The 18,965-nt window shown below is 38.4% G+C and overlaps 1 protein-coding gene across 1 annotated transcript in view; it reads left to right on the forward strand.

Moving 5' to 3' along the window:
* DLC1 (DLC1 Rho GTPase activating protein) overlaps nucleotides 1-18,965 on the forward strand; it is a 402,099-nt gene that overhangs the window by 175,727 nt on the left and 207,407 nt on the right. Inside the window, exon 5 of the mRNA XM_022571107.2 lies at nucleotides 17,683-17,716. Coding sequence (XP_022426815.2) covers nucleotides 17,683-17,716 — 34 coding nt within the window. The remainder of the gene's footprint in view (nucleotides 1-17,682; nucleotides 17,717-18,965) is intronic.

Here is an 18,965-nt window from a genome sequence, read left to right on the forward strand (position 1 = left end):
TGAGATGACAAGGATTCTGCTTATCCCACAGGCTTGAGCCAAGGATAGGGGTGTGTTTGTCTAGGACACAACTCCAGCCTTAAGCAGCCCTGCTAGTCAACTCAGTGCTCTGTACCAATATTATCATTTTTTTATGTAGGTCTCGACATGAAAACATTGGGAAGCTCTGTGAGATCAGCAGACAGTCATGACTCCAGAAAGTAACACTTGTTTGAGGAAAGTCTGGGGAGAGGGGGAAAGGAGAAGGTGTTTGCTGTTTTGTCTCTACTTGTAGATTGTAATGAGCCACTCCAAGGCAGGAACCCAATTCTTCCTCTTTTCCCCAGGTCTGAGCTCACGTAATATTTGTTTAAAACTGAATTGGATGAATCCATGGCTGAATCAATGACTCAGTGAATAAACGTTTTTGATTCCTCCCTTCCCTCTCACTCTTCAGCTCTCTCAGTCCAGCTTCTCTTCCCCACCAGGTATCCACTTCGCCTCTGCTGATTTTTCCAGCCTTCCCCTACTTCCTTGTTGCTGGATGAAGTGATCACATTTGCATTCTCTTCCTTGACCTCAGCATCACTCCCATCTCCAGACTGCTCCCTCTCGTTTCAAAAACGTTGCTTCTTTCAGCTTCCATGCCGTCATACACTTCTGGGTTTTCACTTTCTTCTCTTCCAGTCCTAGTCAGTTCTCCATGCTGGCTCCTTCTTGGCTTGGCCCTTAAATACAGTGTCCAGGCCTACTCCCTTCCCACATTGCACCCCCATACTCTAAAGCCTCATCTCCCCAGCTTCAGGTCCCACCAAACTCATATTTCAGCCCAGAGATCTCTTCTGATCTCCACACTCCTGTAACCAGTGGTTTAAAACAGTCTAATTGTACTTGTCCAAAATGGAAATCGGCTACTGCTACCACCCAGCCCACCCACCCTGCAGTTTGCTCTGCCTCCACTACTCCACCTTCTTAGATCCCTAAGACAGGAGGCTGACCGTCTTCTTTGGCATCTGCCTCTCCCATGCTCCCACAGTCAACCCATTGCCAAGTGTCTGCTGTTGACTCTCCCTCCAAAATGTAAGTGATGTCTGACCACTTCTTCCCACCATCATCACCAGCCCTGCAGCCTAAGCAGCAGTCATTTCTCTTCCCTGAACTGTCGCCTCTTACCTGTCAGTATATGGGTCTGATCCTCTTCTTCCCAATACGTTCTCCTCAAAGCAGCCAGTGTAGTCTTTGAAAACTGCACATCAGATCACATCACTCATCTACTTAAAACCCACGGAGAGATTGTCAGGGCTTAACATAAGCTACAAGGTCTGTATAACCTAGTTGTCACCTAATTCTGTAGCATCGTCTCATGCCATCCTTTCCATCAACTTACCAGACTCCAGCCACAGATTCTGTTTTCAGAACTAGAACCAAACCACTGTGGTCTCCTAGCTCAGCAGTTCTCCAGGTACAGTCGCTGGAGCAGCAGCAGTGACATCACTTAAAGAAAATGTAAATTTTTGAGCCCCACCCTAGACCTACTGACTGAATGAGAAAACTCTGGGAGCAGGGCCCAGCAGGTGATTCTGATGCACACTTGAGTTTGAGAACCACTGATCCGGTTAATTTGAGATGGGAATGCCTGGAAGTCCCAGTTTTACCTGTTTTATTACCTAGACATACCGATTAGTCAGGCTTTTTTGGGGAGCTTAGTGGAGGAAAGAGATTGGGGCCCAGCGTTGCTTGTCCAACTTAATAAGTTGACTGGGGAAAGCAGTGGGTGACTTTTGAGTTCTGAGTGACAAGATATATATACACTTACGTGTACTTTTTTGTGAGCCTTTAGGTGTTCTACTATACCACATTCCAAACTCTAAGTAGAGGTCAGCTGATACTCACAGAATAATCTGAGTGCAAGTCTTCCTTAAATAAAGAGCTAGCCCCTCTTACTGTCAAATATCACCTTAGTTTATTGCATTGTTAGTGAAATTTGCATGTGGATGTCTTTTTCTGTCTCTTAAATCTCAAGTTTCCTGACACTAGGAATTATACTTCATAATTTTTAATATCCTCCTCATTGCCTTGTAATACTAAGTTTTGGTATATATTGAGTGAGTGGTTGATAGAGCCATTTTCTTAGTTTAATTTGGAATAAATATAAACCACCGGATGTTTTAAAATGTGATGCAAGAAGGCAGTCTTTTCCCAGAGATCATTCAGTCCTAACTTACATCTGTTATAGTGCCAAAGTTCTTTTTCAATGAATTCTTAAATCTCTATAGAATTTTCCAAAAAGTTCTAGCAGCTGTTTGTCTTCACATGAAAGACCAATTATTTACTGAAAATTGTTTACTCAGCCTGCTTCATTTATGTCTCTACCTTATGATTGGTCCTTAGAAATCACCCACTTGTCAGCCTTTCATGTAGCAGGACAATATTTATGGCCTTTTGAGATTTTCTTTGTGTATGTATAAAACTATTGTTCCAGAATACGTTTAAATGTTTGAGAAGTGTTGTTGAAGGATTGTACAATTTAGTAGGACTACTGGAAGCAAGACAAAATTTTTTTCTATGTATCATATTATCCTTACTCACCATACTTGAAATAATCCAACAGTGTCCCCAAGGGACCGGCTCTGGTCCAAAAACCAGAAGCTCATTAGCCTCACTTTTACTTCCTTTCCAAGCTATCAGGGCTCTAAACAAGCTACACAGGCAAAGACTGACCAACTTCTGAGATTTCCCTTTTCTTGTTTATTTTTTCCAATTGTTTTGTAAAATAATTGCCATCAGTTACAAGGTTCTTAAAAAAATTCTCTGTTATGATCCTCACTCCCAGTTGTGTCTGTTTTCTGTGTAGTCATATACATGCCCATGTAATTTCAAGAAAAGCAGAACTGCTTTTAGCGCTTAGTGTTTAAACAAATCGAACAATCAGTTAGATTATCTTATGGTAAATAATCATTACATAGCATCACCAAGGTATCGTCAAAAGACTATCTGATACTCTAATGATTGCCTTAAAATGTATACATGTGTATATATTTAAATACAAACATGCTACACGCAAACATAACACTTTTGATATTTATCAAGGAAAACACAATTATAATTGCATTTTGGTTGCTTTAAATTCCAAATATTTTAGTTTAGTAAAGACTCTACAAATGCTTGATGTGCAATAAGATTCTAATCTATAAAAACAATCTTCCATTTTTTACAAGTACTTGGTTTGAATTTGGTTTGGAAGCTAAGGCTTACTCAGATTAACACAGAAAAGAAAACGAAGAAGGATGCTGTATCCTATTGATCAAGTTAGAACTTATTTTAAAGTCACCTTTAAGGAATTTCCCTAGAGACATGTCTCCTACATGTTCCTGAATAATATGAGCTACTAGAAATCTTCTGTTTGCTTTCAGTTGCATTTTAGAGAGTTTCCTTATGAACACATTTGAGAGAGAACAGCAGCAACAACAAAAAATGTAAAAAAACATGGCCAGATCTCTCTCGGATGTAAGACTCAAAATTCAGTCTGATTTGTCAGATTCTGTAGGGAGTGTTTTCAAGTAACAGACTGTCCCTACTGTGCTCAGTGGCACCTGCTGACAGGCTCTAATGAAGCCACGGAATGGGATGCATTGAGATACAGTAGCTATTTCACATGATTCATAAGCCAGCTTGCTGGGTTGATTTACACTAACACTGCATTAGAGTATATTTCCGTATTTTTTAAGTCTCTAAGATAACTTAAAATCAGAAGAATAATCAGAAGAAAATCTATTTTCAAAAGAAGTAATACCACCAACGAGTGAAACGCTTTTTGGATGCCTCACAGGATTACTGTAAGGATTACTTAAGATACTATATATATATATATATAATGACAATAAGGCATTCACTTTGCTGTGTTACCTTATCTCTGTGTATATGTCAGTATGGTATGAACACCATATGCCTGTGTATGCTCACATCACTCTTACATAGATTGAAAAATCTAAGCTCCTTAATGGTAGAACTAAGTTTTTATTGTATTATGCTGTATACAGTTCTTACTTTTGCTTAAAATGTGCAGAGGAATTCACTAAATATAAGTTAATAAATGATGGCCATCAACCCAAGCAGAACACTTAGTTGCAAAGAATGATGAAAGAGAAAAATAATGAAGAATAGAGGCCAGTTGTTCTGCCTATTTCCACCAGGTCTGCCATGAAGAACATGCTATTTAATTGTAGCAGGGGAAATTTGTGATTTCGTACATTAGGGGTAAATTACTGTCTTTGAGCATGAAACAGTCTTTTAAAGGAGCATGACAAAATCTAGATCTCAAGGAAATAAGGTGAATTTTAGTTTAGTTATAGTTTTGCAGATGTGTACAAAAGATATTCATAAACTCCTTATTTAAGTATATAGGTAAATGGGTTGGTTATTTATTGCTGCATATCAAATTACCCCAAAATTTAGCAACTTAAAATAACAATGAATAATCCCACACAGTTGCTGTGGGTCAGAAATTCAGGAGCAGCTTAGTTGGGTGGTTCTGCTTTAGCATCTGTCCTGAGGTTGCTGTCAAGATTTTTGAAGGCGTGACTAGGATCAGAGGATCTGTTTCCAATATGGCTAACTCACTTGGCTGTTGGCCGGAGACTTTGGTTCCTTGCCACGTGAACCACACAGGGGGACTTAAGTGTCCTCATGATGCGGCAACTAGCTTATCCCAGCGCAGGCCACACAAAAGAGAGCGCAAGGGGGAAGCTGCAATGCTTTGTATAACATCATGTCAGAAGTCACACTTCACCATACTTTATTAGAGAAAGGAATGAGTCTCCACCTTTTAAAGGAAGGAGAGCCAAAGATTTGTGAACATATATAAAAACCATCACAGTAAACTCTATGGGTGATACCATCTCTATGCAGTAAAGAAATATTACTTCCTAGAACTCATACAGTTTCAGTTTGGCTAAGTTTCTTGCTGACAGACATTTTCAAGAGAAACTCTGACGTTTCAGCACAAATTAAGAATTATTTAATGTTTGGAAATTTAAAGATATGCTAAAACTTTATAACTAAAAAAACTGTGATCTAAAGTGTTTAATTTTCTTGAGGCTGCAGAACTAGCTCTGAGTTTTCTAAATACCCAATTTAAGTCCTTTGGGGGTTAATTATATGGTAGAATGTTAGCTCTATATGAAATCCAAGGTAATAATCTAAATTCAGTGTAACAGTTTGTGCCCATCAGAGTACGAAAGTTTTACAGGGGGTAAAAATAGATAAAAATACTACAGTCCTTGCCTAAGTAGAGCAAAATGCTTCCAAACATTTAAGTATAACAACTAAGACTATAGTATTTATTTATTTTAGCAACTGACATATGGTTGTTTTTCAAAGGCAAAATGATCAAGGGTATTGTGTAGCAGTAGGTACCAGCTAGAAGAGCCAGTAGATATTATCTTAAATATCTTGATTAACAAATTAAAGCATAATAAAAGCAATTTTGATTTATTTTTATTCTGAATTTTGCCCATCATAAGAAAATTTACTATAGTTCTTGAAAAAAATACATGTTCAAAACCCTAATGGAAATAAGGCATTTGAATAGAAATATTTTTCAGGCCTACTTCAGTAAATCTTTCATTTTCCAGTACTCAAGGTTCTCAACATGGAGAATATATGGAAAAGTACTGTTCGTTAATTGAATTTTGACCCAAATAGTAAGGAAAACAGTTGTGGGAATTAAAAGTAGGCTTACCAGAGAATGTAGTACATTTACTGAATTCCTACAAAAGACACTTAAAAATAGGTCACTCTTTCATCTGGGCCATGTGGATTTGATGTGAATCATTATCAGGAGAGCCTGCAAATAACAGACACTTTAAAAAGTATATTTGTTTCTTACCTAAATAAAGATACAAATTTCAGAAAACCCTGAGAACTGGATGAATTATGCTCCTGAGTCAGGGCTCATATAATGGTAACTTCCTATAGAAAAGACAGTGGCTCATAGGAAAGAGAAAAAAGGCCTCATTACAGAGGGAACTGTTCTCTTTGTCACCCAAATGCACTGAACTGCTTCACTTTGGAATCACTTTACCACCTCCAGTCCTTTTATTGACTGTTTCCCTGTTGAGTGCATAGATTAATAAATATTCAAAGATGTGTTATTCTTTCCTAGTACTAGATTTTGCATTTTAAGTAATTGGGATGATATCAGTTTTGTGGTTTGGCGATTTCACTGCATTGTAATCCTTAAAAATGGGAAATATGACATTGTTTTCATATTTTAATTTTAAAACATGTTACCAAATATGTTTGTTTGTTAAGTACAGAAAATAGATCATTGGATGAAGTTGGGCACTCAATACAAAGGTTTAGAGTTACCCCAACAGGAGCCTGAGTTCTCAAAGTGAAGAATTGATAGAACAAGTTTTTAACCCATTTCATAGAGAGGAGAAGTCACCAAGAGGCCAAATATTCCAAATGGAGATCAGGAAGAGGTTTAAGATAATAAAGCAGCATTTTGCTGATGTTTAGAATAGAAATCATTTGACTTAGTGCCAATTTGATCATTTAAAACCCAAACCAACTTTTTGTCAGCCTTAATAGCAAGTCACAGAATTGAACAATGTTTGGAGGAGGATCCTGAAAGGAGTGGGTTGGGGAAAGCAGACAATAATGGGGTGGTGTTGAGGGCACGATGTTTCGCAAGCATTCTTTGCCACAGGGGAGAATGGGATCCCAGTTATCATGCAGTTACTTTCTAGGGTCAAGTGTCTATACTATGCTTCCTATATTGCTTTCATTTTTGTGGGATTTTTTATTTTGTTGATGTATTCATAATCACAAACATGTTTATAAACTAAACAACCACTAAACCAATTACTTTTGACCTTGATGAAAGGTATACCTGTTCTAAGTATAAATCAACCCTTGGGCATCCCTGCTGATGGATGAAATATTCCAGATCTGCAAAAACTAGCTCCATTTGAAGTGCTCCTTTGTCAGCACCGGCTTTGGATAGAGCTTCACTTAGTTGTGATTCTTTGGAAGAGAGACATTTCATGAGGCTAAACTACAGAGCATTCAACTGTCTCGTGAAAGTGTATAAACATTTTGTAGTGTGGTCATAAAAATTAAGTGATTTCTCCTTTTATTCCAGGACATGAACTCTTAGCCAGCAATGTCTGATTGCAAAGGAAGAGGGGGAAGGGGCAGCCTACCCAGGACTGACATGTAGAAAAGGAAAATGTGCCAGGGCTCACCTTGTGTTAAAGTTCCCTGCTCCTTTCAGATCCACAGCACCCACCTGTTTAGGCATCTCAAGGATGATGAATGGTCAATTACTCCTTTAAGCCCACATTCCAGTTAGGTTTTTTTCTTCCCCAGTAATTAAAAACAATACCAATATCTTTGGTTTCTAACTTCCTTTTTTTTTTCCTGTTGCTACCTATGGTGGAAGGTATTTACAGAAAAGTCCAAAAGAAGCTGTGTAGTATAGAGGTTAAGAACACAGACAATCTGGGCTAAAGTATTGCATTCAGTTCTTGGCTTGACCGTTTACAAATGGTGAGACCTTGAGCAAGGAAGTCGCCTTGTCTCTATATGACTTGGTTTCCTTATATATAAAGTGGAATAGTGACAGTTCTCCCTTTGTAGGATTAGTTATTAATATTATATGAGTTAAAATGTGCCAAGTGCTTAGAAAAGTGCCTGGCACAGAGGATGTGCTGGATAAGGGTCACCTCTTACTATGTGTTGCCTATTCCCTGTGGCACTGAGGCATTTTACTATCATTTTGTCTAACCATTCATGAAATGCTGACCCCTCTGATGCCTACTTTCACGTGCCTCTTCTTGACCAGCTTCTCTCTCTGCCTTTCTTTTCTCAGCCTCTTTCCCTTCTCTTCGGCTTCTGCCTGCCCTTGTAAATGCAGGTCTCTTAATAGTCCAGATTCAAACATCTCCCCTTCTATACTCTCCCTTCCTATTTGGCCTTGCCTAGTGCCTTTAATCCAGGCCCTCCCCCCCCCGCCTTTTTTTTCCCCACCTCTATACACAGCCCCCAAAAGATGTGAGCACTCATTCCTTAGTGATATTGGTTTAAAAAGTGCTGCATGTGGTCATTTCATCCGTGTCTTTTCCCTAGAACTCTAAATCATTGCCTTCTCCCACCATCTCCTATCTCCTACTCAGCCTTTGATAAATATTTGTTGGAAACATATTTGGTAAAACATTTGGTTAATGATGATGTCAAATTTTTATCTAACTTCTAAAGTTATGTGTAAATTTCAGTTAGCCGTGCTGTGTCTACAAAGTCTTCACTTTTATGGCTAATGTGCAAAATACACTTAACAAGTTTTCTACAGAAAATTAGTATTGAAGCAATTCAACTGGGACACTAATGATTTCATGCTTGCTATGGATAATTATTCTTGCATCTAAGTTTATAAACAAAAATGTGGCTAATTGTTAAGATTATTACTTAATCTTATAAGCTTTCATGGCCTCTCTGAGTGCATTACTCTCCCCAAATATTATACTCAATGATTCTAACCTTGTCAACATTAGCATAAGTGGAAAATGTGTCCGTGTCACAAATTTCATCTCACAGAAGGCTCAGAATTCACTGACCATTTTGAAATGCAATTTTCTGGGACTAAGTTAGACATTAAAGACACATCAGTGGTTCTTAAGACTTTTACATTTATTACAATCTGTGCCCTACATAATGCCCCACACAGAGAGAGGGGGACAGGAAGAGAAATGGAATTTTCATGCACATTCATAGAAGAAAGAAAGGAATAGAAGTGTACCAATCAGGGCTCCAATAAGAAATAGAAGGAACACTTAAAATAGGATTATATGGGGAAGGATTAGTTACAAAGGAACTATTTACAAAGGTGTGCAGAAGGAGAAACACAAGGATTAGTGCTGTAACCTGTGGGGCTTAGTCCTAGCTGAGCCATCACCACCTCAAGGCCCCAAAGAGAAGTAAACAGTTAACAGAACCCAGAGGGAAAAAGTCCGCAAAGTCAGCTGCTTGAGAAGAGCAATGACCTTGGGTAAAAGGACACAACCAGTTCAAGGCAACTATGCCATGTAGGATCCAGGGGAATAAATACTCCTTCCCCCTTTGAAGAGGTTCTGGAACCAATTCCCAGTGAGGGAGAGGGTTTCCTCCACACCACCAAGCAATTCTCCAGGCACCTCCTGGGTGTCCTACCATTCAACTCAATCCTGACACTATCCACCTGGAGATCGCATCAGATCCCTCATGTTAAGGGCTCAGTCACACAGACTACACCCCCCCTCCCCACTTCAGTTGCCAGTTGCAAGCCCAGGTTATCACCTGTGCTTCAGACCAACAGGCTATAGATCGGAGGCTCCTATGACCCCCTCCTTGGGTTGAATTAAGCTGATAGAGTGGCTTACAGAACTCAGAGAAACATTTTACCTACTACACTACTGGTTTGTTGTAAAAGGATGTAACTCAGGGACAGCCAGATGGAAGAGTTGCAAAGGGCTAGGTACGGGGAAAGGACGAGGAGCTTCTATGCCCTCTCCAAGTGCACCAGTCTCCCCAAATCTCCAAGTGTCCATCAACCCAGGAGCTCTCCAAGCACTGTCCATTTGAGTTTTCATGGAGGTTCCTTACATAGCCATGATTGATTAAATCATTGACCACTGGCAATTGAACTCAATCCCCAGCCCCCTCCCCTCCCAGGAGGCTGGTTGGCTTCGCTGGCAGCCAGCCCCCATCCTGGGTGGGGTCAAAGAGCCACCTCATTAACGTAACAAAAGACACTTTTATCACTCTCCTAACTGAGGATATTCCAAGGGTTTTAAGAGCTCTGTGCTAGGAATGAGATGGAAGATCAAAAAGATGTATTTCTGGGCTTCCCTAGTGGCGCAGTGGTTGGGAGTCCGCCTGCCGATTCAGGGTACGCGGGTTCGCGCCCTGGTCCGGGAAGATCTCACATGCTGCGGAGCGGCTGGGCCCGTGAGCCATGGCCGCTGAGCCTGCGTGTCCAGAGCCTGTGCTCCGCAACGGGAGAGGCCACGGCAGTGAGAGGCCCGCGTACCGGGGCAAAAAAAAAAAAAAAGATGTATTTCTTATTATAAATGACAATATCACAGCCTTATATCCCCTACTGGGGCTCCCCATAGGCCAACCTACCCTGAAGCCAGAGACATGGGATGCTGTTGATGGAATCCATGCAAAGTGTTCCCATATAATTTATCATCCAAACTGGGACACTTTTGAGAGTTAAAGGAGTTGTTAAAATTGTAACTACTGCAAAAAAAAAAGAAAGTTGCTACCCAACAATTACATAACTGTTGTAGATTTTTATACCATTCAATAAATGACGCATACAGCTGTAGCAGGAAAGCCTCTACTACTCTATACATTCTGTGACGAAACTGCTCCACCTCTGCCTCCCTGCATATTTAATATATGCGTATGTCACATATACCTAACCCACAATTCCCTCCTACCCCATCAGACTCTGTGTATCCTGCAGGCTGCAGATGGCACCAGAGCACAGCTAGCTGGTGCACCAAGGATGGGTAGGGCATCTGAAATCAGGAGTCAGCTGTCCCAAGCCACTTGGGTCTGAGTGCATTTTGTTAAACCAGTGAGCAACCTATGTGCTGCTCTTGAAAGGGAGTTGTTTGTTAGATTATATCTGGGAAGGGTCAGGGAAAGAGTCAGTTTATCACTAGTTGTCTTTAGAATATAACCATATATTAAAGTAAGAACTTTGTTCTCTGCACATGAATCTCACACACTGTCACAGACGAGACCGTAGAAGTCATAAAGGCAAACCCACTCTGATGTATATTAAAACAATTATTCATAATTTTATGTCATCAAAAAATGAACATTCCAAAACTAAACTACTCTTACAGCAATTGTACTCTTTGGTATTTATACAATGAAGTTGAAAGCTTATGTTCATACAAAAACTTGCACATAGATGTTTATAGGAGCTTTATTCATAATTAATTCCCAGAACCTAGAAGCAACCAAGATGTCCTTCAGCACACATTGAAATATCATCCAGTGCCAAGAACAAATGAGCTACCAAGCCATGAAAAGACATGGAGGAACCTTTAACTGCGTATTACTAAGTGCAAAAAGCCAATCTGAAAAGGCTACATTCCATATGATTCCAAACATATGACATTCTGGAAAAGGCAAAACTATGGGGACAGTAGAAACACCTGCGGTCACCAAGAGTTAGGGAGGAGAGAGGGATGAATAGAGCACAGAGGATTTTTAGAGCGATGAAACTGTTCTGTATGATACTATACTGGTAGATACGTGTCCTTATACATTTGTCCAAACCTGTAGAGTAGACCACACCAAAAGTGAACCCGAATATAAACTATGGACTTGGAGTGCTAATAATGTGATGGTGTAGATTCACCAGTTGTAACAGATGTACCGCTCTGCTGGGGGCTGTTGCTAATAGCGAGGCTCTGCATGTGTGGGGCAGAGGATTTAAGTGAAAACTCTGTACCTTCCTCTCAGTTTTGTTGTAAACCTAAAACTGCTCTAAAAATAAAGTCTATGTTTTCAGTGAAAGAACGATGACTGTCAAAGCTGGAGAAAGACTTCGTAAACCAAAACAGATGATATCAGATTGCCAATCAGACACAGCCTCTCAATGAACTTCTTTGTTCAGATGAAAGCAAACAGAAATCATTGACCGGTTAACAATATCACAGACTGGAGTGATTTCAAAAGAGTCTTTAAATAGACATGGAAACAAACCCATTTTCCAGTGTACCTTCTTTTCTTTAATGTTGTCTTTCATGTGTTCCCAAAAAATGTGACTCCCCAACCTCTTCCTGTTGTCCATTGTGCCCACAATGGGCTCTTGTGCTCTCATCTCAGACGGAGGCCATTCCATCGCTGAGGGACATTTGCCTGCAATTTCTAAGGATGTAATTAACCATTTTGAAATTTACTGTAAAATATTTTTGTGGGAATAAAAGTGAATGTTTTCAAGGGAAAGGAATAATTTACTGTCACTGATTCTTCCCATTTTTAAAAAGGCAAATAGAGGAAATTCCTATAGAACAAAACAGAATATTCCAGACACTTCTGCATGAGCATCTCTAATATTTGAAAACATGCAAAACAAGCATTACCTATAAAGAGAGAAAGCACAAAATAAGTGCTAGCATTTTTTCCCTACATGGAACCTACAAGTAGAATCTTTCAGCCTGTCCGTTATTTGAAGGGGTTGACTTTCAAAGGGGCTTTTTTTTGGACGTGCTGCGTGGTTTGTGGGACCAGCCAGATAGAATCCCGTGCCCCCTGCAGCGGAAGCACCGAGTCTTAACCACTGGACCACTGGGGAATTCCCTCAAAGGGCCTTCTTAATGGTAGTAGTCTATCATCCCGATTATAAAACACTAAGAAGAAAATAATTTATATAGGTGATATATAAATACATTTATATAATATATATTATATATTAATTTATATTAAATAATTTATATGACATGACATATTAATAAAACTAACATGTTAAAGAGGAAAAATCCTACTCTATTTTCACCTGAAATCATGAAGATGAAATTGAATCAATTAGAATGTTTCAATTGTCATTATACGAAAATGGATTCAGATACGACACCCATTACTTATGTTACCATTTATGTTAGCAGCTTCTGTGTAGTTGGTGTAAATTCCTAAAAGGTATCCAGCTGAGGTCCTTCTGTAAGTGCAGAAAGCCATTCTAGCAACAGACCAAATGAATCAACATATGTCTACAACATTTCCGCAGGGCACGTCAAAATGAGCATTTCCCCAGCCACATTTCATGTCTAAAAACATAAACAGACACACACACAGTCCAGGCTCCCACACACAGCTTTAAAAGACCTCATTTAGAGAAAGCAAATTGTTTCCTCCCCTTTTACTAAAAAGTTCCTCTTTAATGGCTTTTTAAAAATTCAATTGTAAAATACCTTAACAAATCAACATAAATGAAAATCTTTGCATGTGGAGAACTACAGGAGGGTCAGTACAGCCATAGGAAAAGTTGTTATCCTATCATTTGAATATCACAGAGAAAAATAACAAAAGACCATGAATAATTTTCTTCTCTCATTTGGAAGTTATTAGTAGACTTCCCTTTGTTCCATTGAGAAATGAGAGAAGAAAATATGAAGTTACAGCGAACCCATATGGCCAGCAGGAAAATCCTCTTTAATTGCTTTATTGCCAGAAATGTTAAATCACTTCCTGAGGATACAGTTCAAATGAAACATATGGCAGCTATTAACAAAAACCCCTAATGAATTCAAAAATATGCTTTTTATGGGAGCTTTCTCATAAGCAAGTCATACATGTTATTTAAACTATATATACAAATACACACTTGGCATTTTAATCCCACAAAGGTTTGACAAACACCTACTCTGTACCAGATGACACAGGCAGCTTGCATGAAATGTTTTTTCCCCAAACCCAGGAACAGATATTAGACAATGAAACCTCAGGACATGATCCCAGATCTAGCCATGCCACTTCTCAGAAGTCAAAGACAAAAAGAAATCTCCTCACAAGCACTTCCTCCCCATGGGTTCAATGTCCAGGAAAACCATTCCATTTCCACCCAGGTAGTCCTAATTACCTACTATCTTCCTATACCTATTAATGTCACACCAATGAGGGTGCTAATCACTGTCATTCAGCAACCTCTGCTTGGAACTATTCTCATGTATCTTCTTCAATTGGATTGTGAATTCCACAAAGAAGAAAACTTTGCTTACAGCTTTTGTACATAGAATAATGTGAGGCATCTAATTAAGAATCAACCAATAGCTTTAATTAATTGAAAACCAAGTGTCAGCATTTTTTTTTAAGTTAATGCCTTTCAACACTGGGAAATTTCACAAATCTAATCAATGTATTCATAAACCATTTTCTACAGAGACAATTCTCCCTCAAATTCAAAGATAAATCAGCTGAGGGATATCCAGCTGTTATTACTATGTGGTTTTACTTTAAAAGAGAAGCTATTAAATCTTGGGTACATTAAACTTTGACTTTTCTTTCTCCACATAATAATATGGCCATTGAAGTTATTTAATGGAAGTGAGCTTTGGTAGCTTAAAGATTCATGCAGAACATGGGGTAAGCTTCGAAAGTAACTGGCATTCTCTGCATGACGTATTGGCTTTGGCTATATGGAGGCTAAAATATTTTTGTTTGTAGGGTAACTCATTGATTAACATCTTTATTAAATATTTACTTATCCATGCTTGGTTACACATTTTGTAATCAAGTAGAATAAAATATGGAAAAGGCCTGTCACTGGTCAACTTGTGATTTGGTGTAAGACATTCAATTTGCCTAAAATGCCTTAACTATAAGAAGAGAGAGCTTACTTAGAGAATTTCTAAATGTCTCATACAGATACTCCTGCACAAATATTTTGTAATCTAAGTCAATGTCTTCTCATAGGACCTCTCCAAACCTTTCTCCTCCTTCATTTCAAAATATTCTGATTAGTATTTTGAAATTAGTGTTAGTGATCTCAGAGGTCAGCATGCCAGTTGTTGTGTCCTGGCTTCCATTCCATTACTGTGACCTTGCAAAAGTTACTCTATTTTTTAAGACTTCACAGAGTTGGTCTAAGGATTGAGTGAGTTTATGCAAGTAAGAGCTTAAAACTGTACTTTGCACATTCTGAGAACCTAGTAAGTGTTAGTTCTTCATACACTGAGGGACTTTCTCCATGAACGTCCTTTAATTACCTATCACCAACCTTTACAGTCTTGTCAATGAAAGGGTTTCTGTTTTGTTTTGTTGTTTATTTGCTTAAAACAAAAGAGAAAATTTAATTTAAAAGCCCTGATCTCCAGTCAGGGGGCAAATCTAGGGACTAGGCTTAAAATATATAGTATGGATTTAATTCCATTTTTAGACCTTTCCCCAAATATAGACATAAAAAGTAATCAAACATCACTAAAACTGTAGGTAGACTTTCTTGTCAAGGGAGTATAGAATCAGAGAAGTTCTTGAAACAAAGGAAAAATCCGATGATCCTGCTATAAATGAAAGGATGCTGAGGAAGACGCTTACAGCCTATACAGTCCCTCTGATGCCCTGGTCTCTGGACATGGTTCTCCACTCTGCCATTTAATAACCTAATATTCTCTTCATGGCTGCATCTTTGCCAGGACACAGAGTCAGTGTTCACACCCAGAGAATAAAAAGTGAACAACTAAATGTAGATCAAGATTAAGTCAAAATATGCTTTCACTATAGATCAATCTTGCCAAAAAAAAAAAAAACCCTCTATTTTTTTATCTGTAGAAAGATTTTTTCCCTTATTTGAAAAATTACTTCAATCTACAAATCCTGTAAATTCCAAAGGTGAGGATCTCAAAAATAATCAATATCTCACAAAGATATAGGTATCTTGATCTTTAATATTTCCAGAAATGAAGATTGATATTATCATTTCCTTAGGCTGATCTACAACAGAGGTGCACGTGAGCCTTCCTCTCTCTCTCTCTCTCTCTCACACACACACACACACACACACTCACACATATGTGCGCACACACACACATTTGCAACAAAATTAATTACCCATTTGAGCTTCGTTTTCTTACTTCAACTCTGAGGACTTTGTCCCCTAAATAAGGGGAGAGAGACATGCTTGTAGACATCTTGTGTGGTCAGTGGCTGTGGAGTGGAAGGCGTCAAATCCCAGTGGGCCGGATAGATTTATAAAAGGCTTCCAATAACAGTTAATACACTCATGTTAACTGTATTTTATACATGAGTAACTGAGGTGAATGGCAACCAAAAGCTCACTTCCTTAGTTTGTTTTAGGGTATTGACAAGGAGTAGAACTATACTGTTCTACTTTAAAGTCTGTTAAAGACCTCTCATTCTGAACTCTATTTTCTAAATAATAGGGATAGATAATAGATACTGGGAATTGAACTTCTAAACCTCTCATATCAGTAATTTGGCCCATTGGCCCAGTGCCCATAGTAACAAATAGTAAGAGCAGCTCCCTTTTCCCAGGGACCTCATGTGCTTTACAGAAGCTACTACATTTAGTCCTTTCAGCAGCCCTGTGAAGTAGAGGTGTTTATCCCCCTTCTATAAGGGAGGAATCTGAACCTCGAGGGGACAGAGCAGAGACTTGAAAGCCCAGACACTAACCAAACAATTTACTTTTTCTGCCTCCCAAAATAGGACAAAGAAATTGAACTACAAAAATTCAACCCCAATTCAAACGTGTTTTTAGTCTCATTTATTGCCAGTATCTTTTAAGGGTAAGATGGGTCTGTCTTCAGAGAGGAAAACAATTACATGACTGATTTAGCATTAGCATAACTGGCTCTAGTGACTTTACCAATAGTTCCACAACTCTTTTTTTTTTCTTTTCAGCTTTATTGAGGTGTAGTTGTCAAATAAAATTGTAAGATATTTAAAGTGTACATTGTAGTGATTTGATATATGTATACATTGTGAAAGGATTCCCCCTTTAGTTAATTAACACATCCATCACCTCATATGCTTTTTGTGGGGGTGGGAATATTTAAGTTCTTCTCTCTTAACAAATATCAGTTATATAGTACAATGTTACCAACTGTATTCACCATGCTTTCATTAGTTCATCAGATCTTATTCATCATACAGCTGAAAGTTTATACCCTTTTACTAATCCTTCCCTATTTCCCCCACTCCACCAGCCCCTGGCAACCACTTTTCTACTCTCTCATACTATCAGTTGCACACTTTTTTTTTTTTTTAAAGAATCCACATATTAAAAATACCATGTTGTATTTGTCTTTCTCTGTCAGGCTCATTTCACTTAGCATAATGCCTTCAAGGTACATGTTATTGCAAATGGTACGATTTTCTTCTTATTCATTTTTGAATAATATACTGTTATACACACACACACACACACACACACACACACACACACACACCCCACATCTTCTTTACCCATTTATCCATTGATGGACACTGAGGCTGTTACCATATCTTGGCCATTGTGAATAATGTTGCAATGAATATGGGAGTGCAGATACCTCTTTGATATCCTCTTTTCATTTTCTAATAAATTAATTCATTTATTTATCTTTGGCTGCCTTTGGCTGCACGTAGGCTTCCTCTAGTTGCGGCGAGTGGGAGCTACTCTTCGTTGTGCATGGACTTCTCATTGCAGTGGCTTCTCTTGTGGTGGAGCACGGGCTCTGGGCACGAGGGCTTCAGTAGTTATGGCACACGGGCTCAGTAGTTGTGGCTCGCGGGCTCTAGAGCGCAGGCTCAGTAGTTGTGCTCCATACTGTTTTCCATACTGGCTGTACCAAATTACATCCCCACCAACAGTGCACAAGGGTTCCCTTTTCTCTACATCCTTGCCTATACTAGTCATCTCTTGTCTTTTTGATGATAGCCACTCTACAGGTATGAGGTGATGTCTCATCATGACTCTGATTTGCATTTTCCTGATGATTAGTGATGTTGAGCACCTTTTCATGTGCCATTTGTATGCCTTCTTTGGAAAAAAAATGTTTATTCAGTTCCTCTTCTCTCATATTTCTAGTGTCAGGTTCTATTTAATTTTTGCTTCATTTATGGGACATCATTTTGTTCCTAATAAAGTTATTTGCTGTTTCCTTCTAATAATACCACAATTTTGTGGCTTTTTTTCTCTTTCAGGCTATTCCAGGTACTTCAGAGAAGGAAAAGGCTGGTAAGTTGACATTGCTTGTGTTTTCACGCCTACCTATTTTAGAATAAAATTCCATCTTCGTATAGATATTTTATTAAATATCTAAAATGTATACATCTTGTCAGTCTCTGGGCAAAAGTTATGGTTGAATTCCTGAAAAATAAGTTTTGCTCAAAATGTAGGAAAAAATATGGTTTTCTAGCATAGGATTACATTTTGTTAGAATAAGGTGTGTACTTCTTGTAGCATTAACTGTAACTGCAACCACAACTTTTTTCTTGAGGAAAATAATTAGATGTCATTCAGTGTACTGAGGAATGGTCTTTGGACATCTGTTGTTAATACAGTTGGCCCTTCGTATCCATGGGTTCTGCATCCACAGACTCAACAAACCTGGGTTGAAAATATTTGAAAAAACAAAAAATTCCAGAAAGTTCCAAAAAGCAAAACTGGAATTTGCCATAAAGGCAACTATTTACATAGCATTTACTTTGTATTAGGTATTAGAGGTAATGTAGAGATGAATTTAAAGTATACAGGAGGATGTGTGTAGGTTGTATGCAAGCACTGGGCCATTTTATATAAGGGACTTGAGCATCTGTGGATCTTGGTGTCCATCAGGGAGTCCTGGAACCAATCCCCTGTGGATACTGAAGGAAGACTATAATTATCAAGATTTTAAAAAATCTTAGTAGCTTATTTAGTAGTCCTAGAAAAAGATGTACTTGTTTAAAGCTGATGTCATGCCATCAAAAATATAATTGTGAAGCAATATGAATAGTTGTACTAGAGAAAAATTATAATATTTTCTATGCTTTGTGCTATGATTATAACTACTTAACAGTATTATGGGAAATGGATAAGGACTAATGAGAAATACAGAAATATGAAAAATTAGACTTGAATTGATGGAATTATGTGCTTTTTAAAAATCTTTTGATCCTCCTCAATATTGTCTTATGTTTTCTGTGTAATAATAATCATCTTTTTAAAAAACTGATTAAAGGTGCTTTACCAAACTTGAAGCATATCACTTAGCTCTTAGACGTGTGTAATTTTTGAGCCAATTTAAAAGTTTAGAGTATCGTCTAAAAGGTGTTACGACTTCAAGTGACTTTACACTAACGCATTTGAGTTGGTCTGATAGGATTGTTATATGGGGAATGTTCTCTGTCAAGTTCAGTGATTTGATTTTTGCTGCCAGATAGTTTTCACACACAAGTTTTCATAGTTTGTGTTCTTCCATGAGCTAAAGGGTTCTCCTCTGTTT

Source organism: Delphinapterus leucas, chromosome 21, assembly GCF_059928025.1.
Source record: "Delphinapterus leucas isolate spDelLeu-1000000601 "Yukka" chromosome 21, BTC_Dleu_Yukka2, whole genome shotgun sequence".
Taxonomy (NCBI): Eukaryota; Metazoa; Chordata; class Mammalia; order Artiodactyla; family Monodontidae; genus Delphinapterus; species Delphinapterus leucas.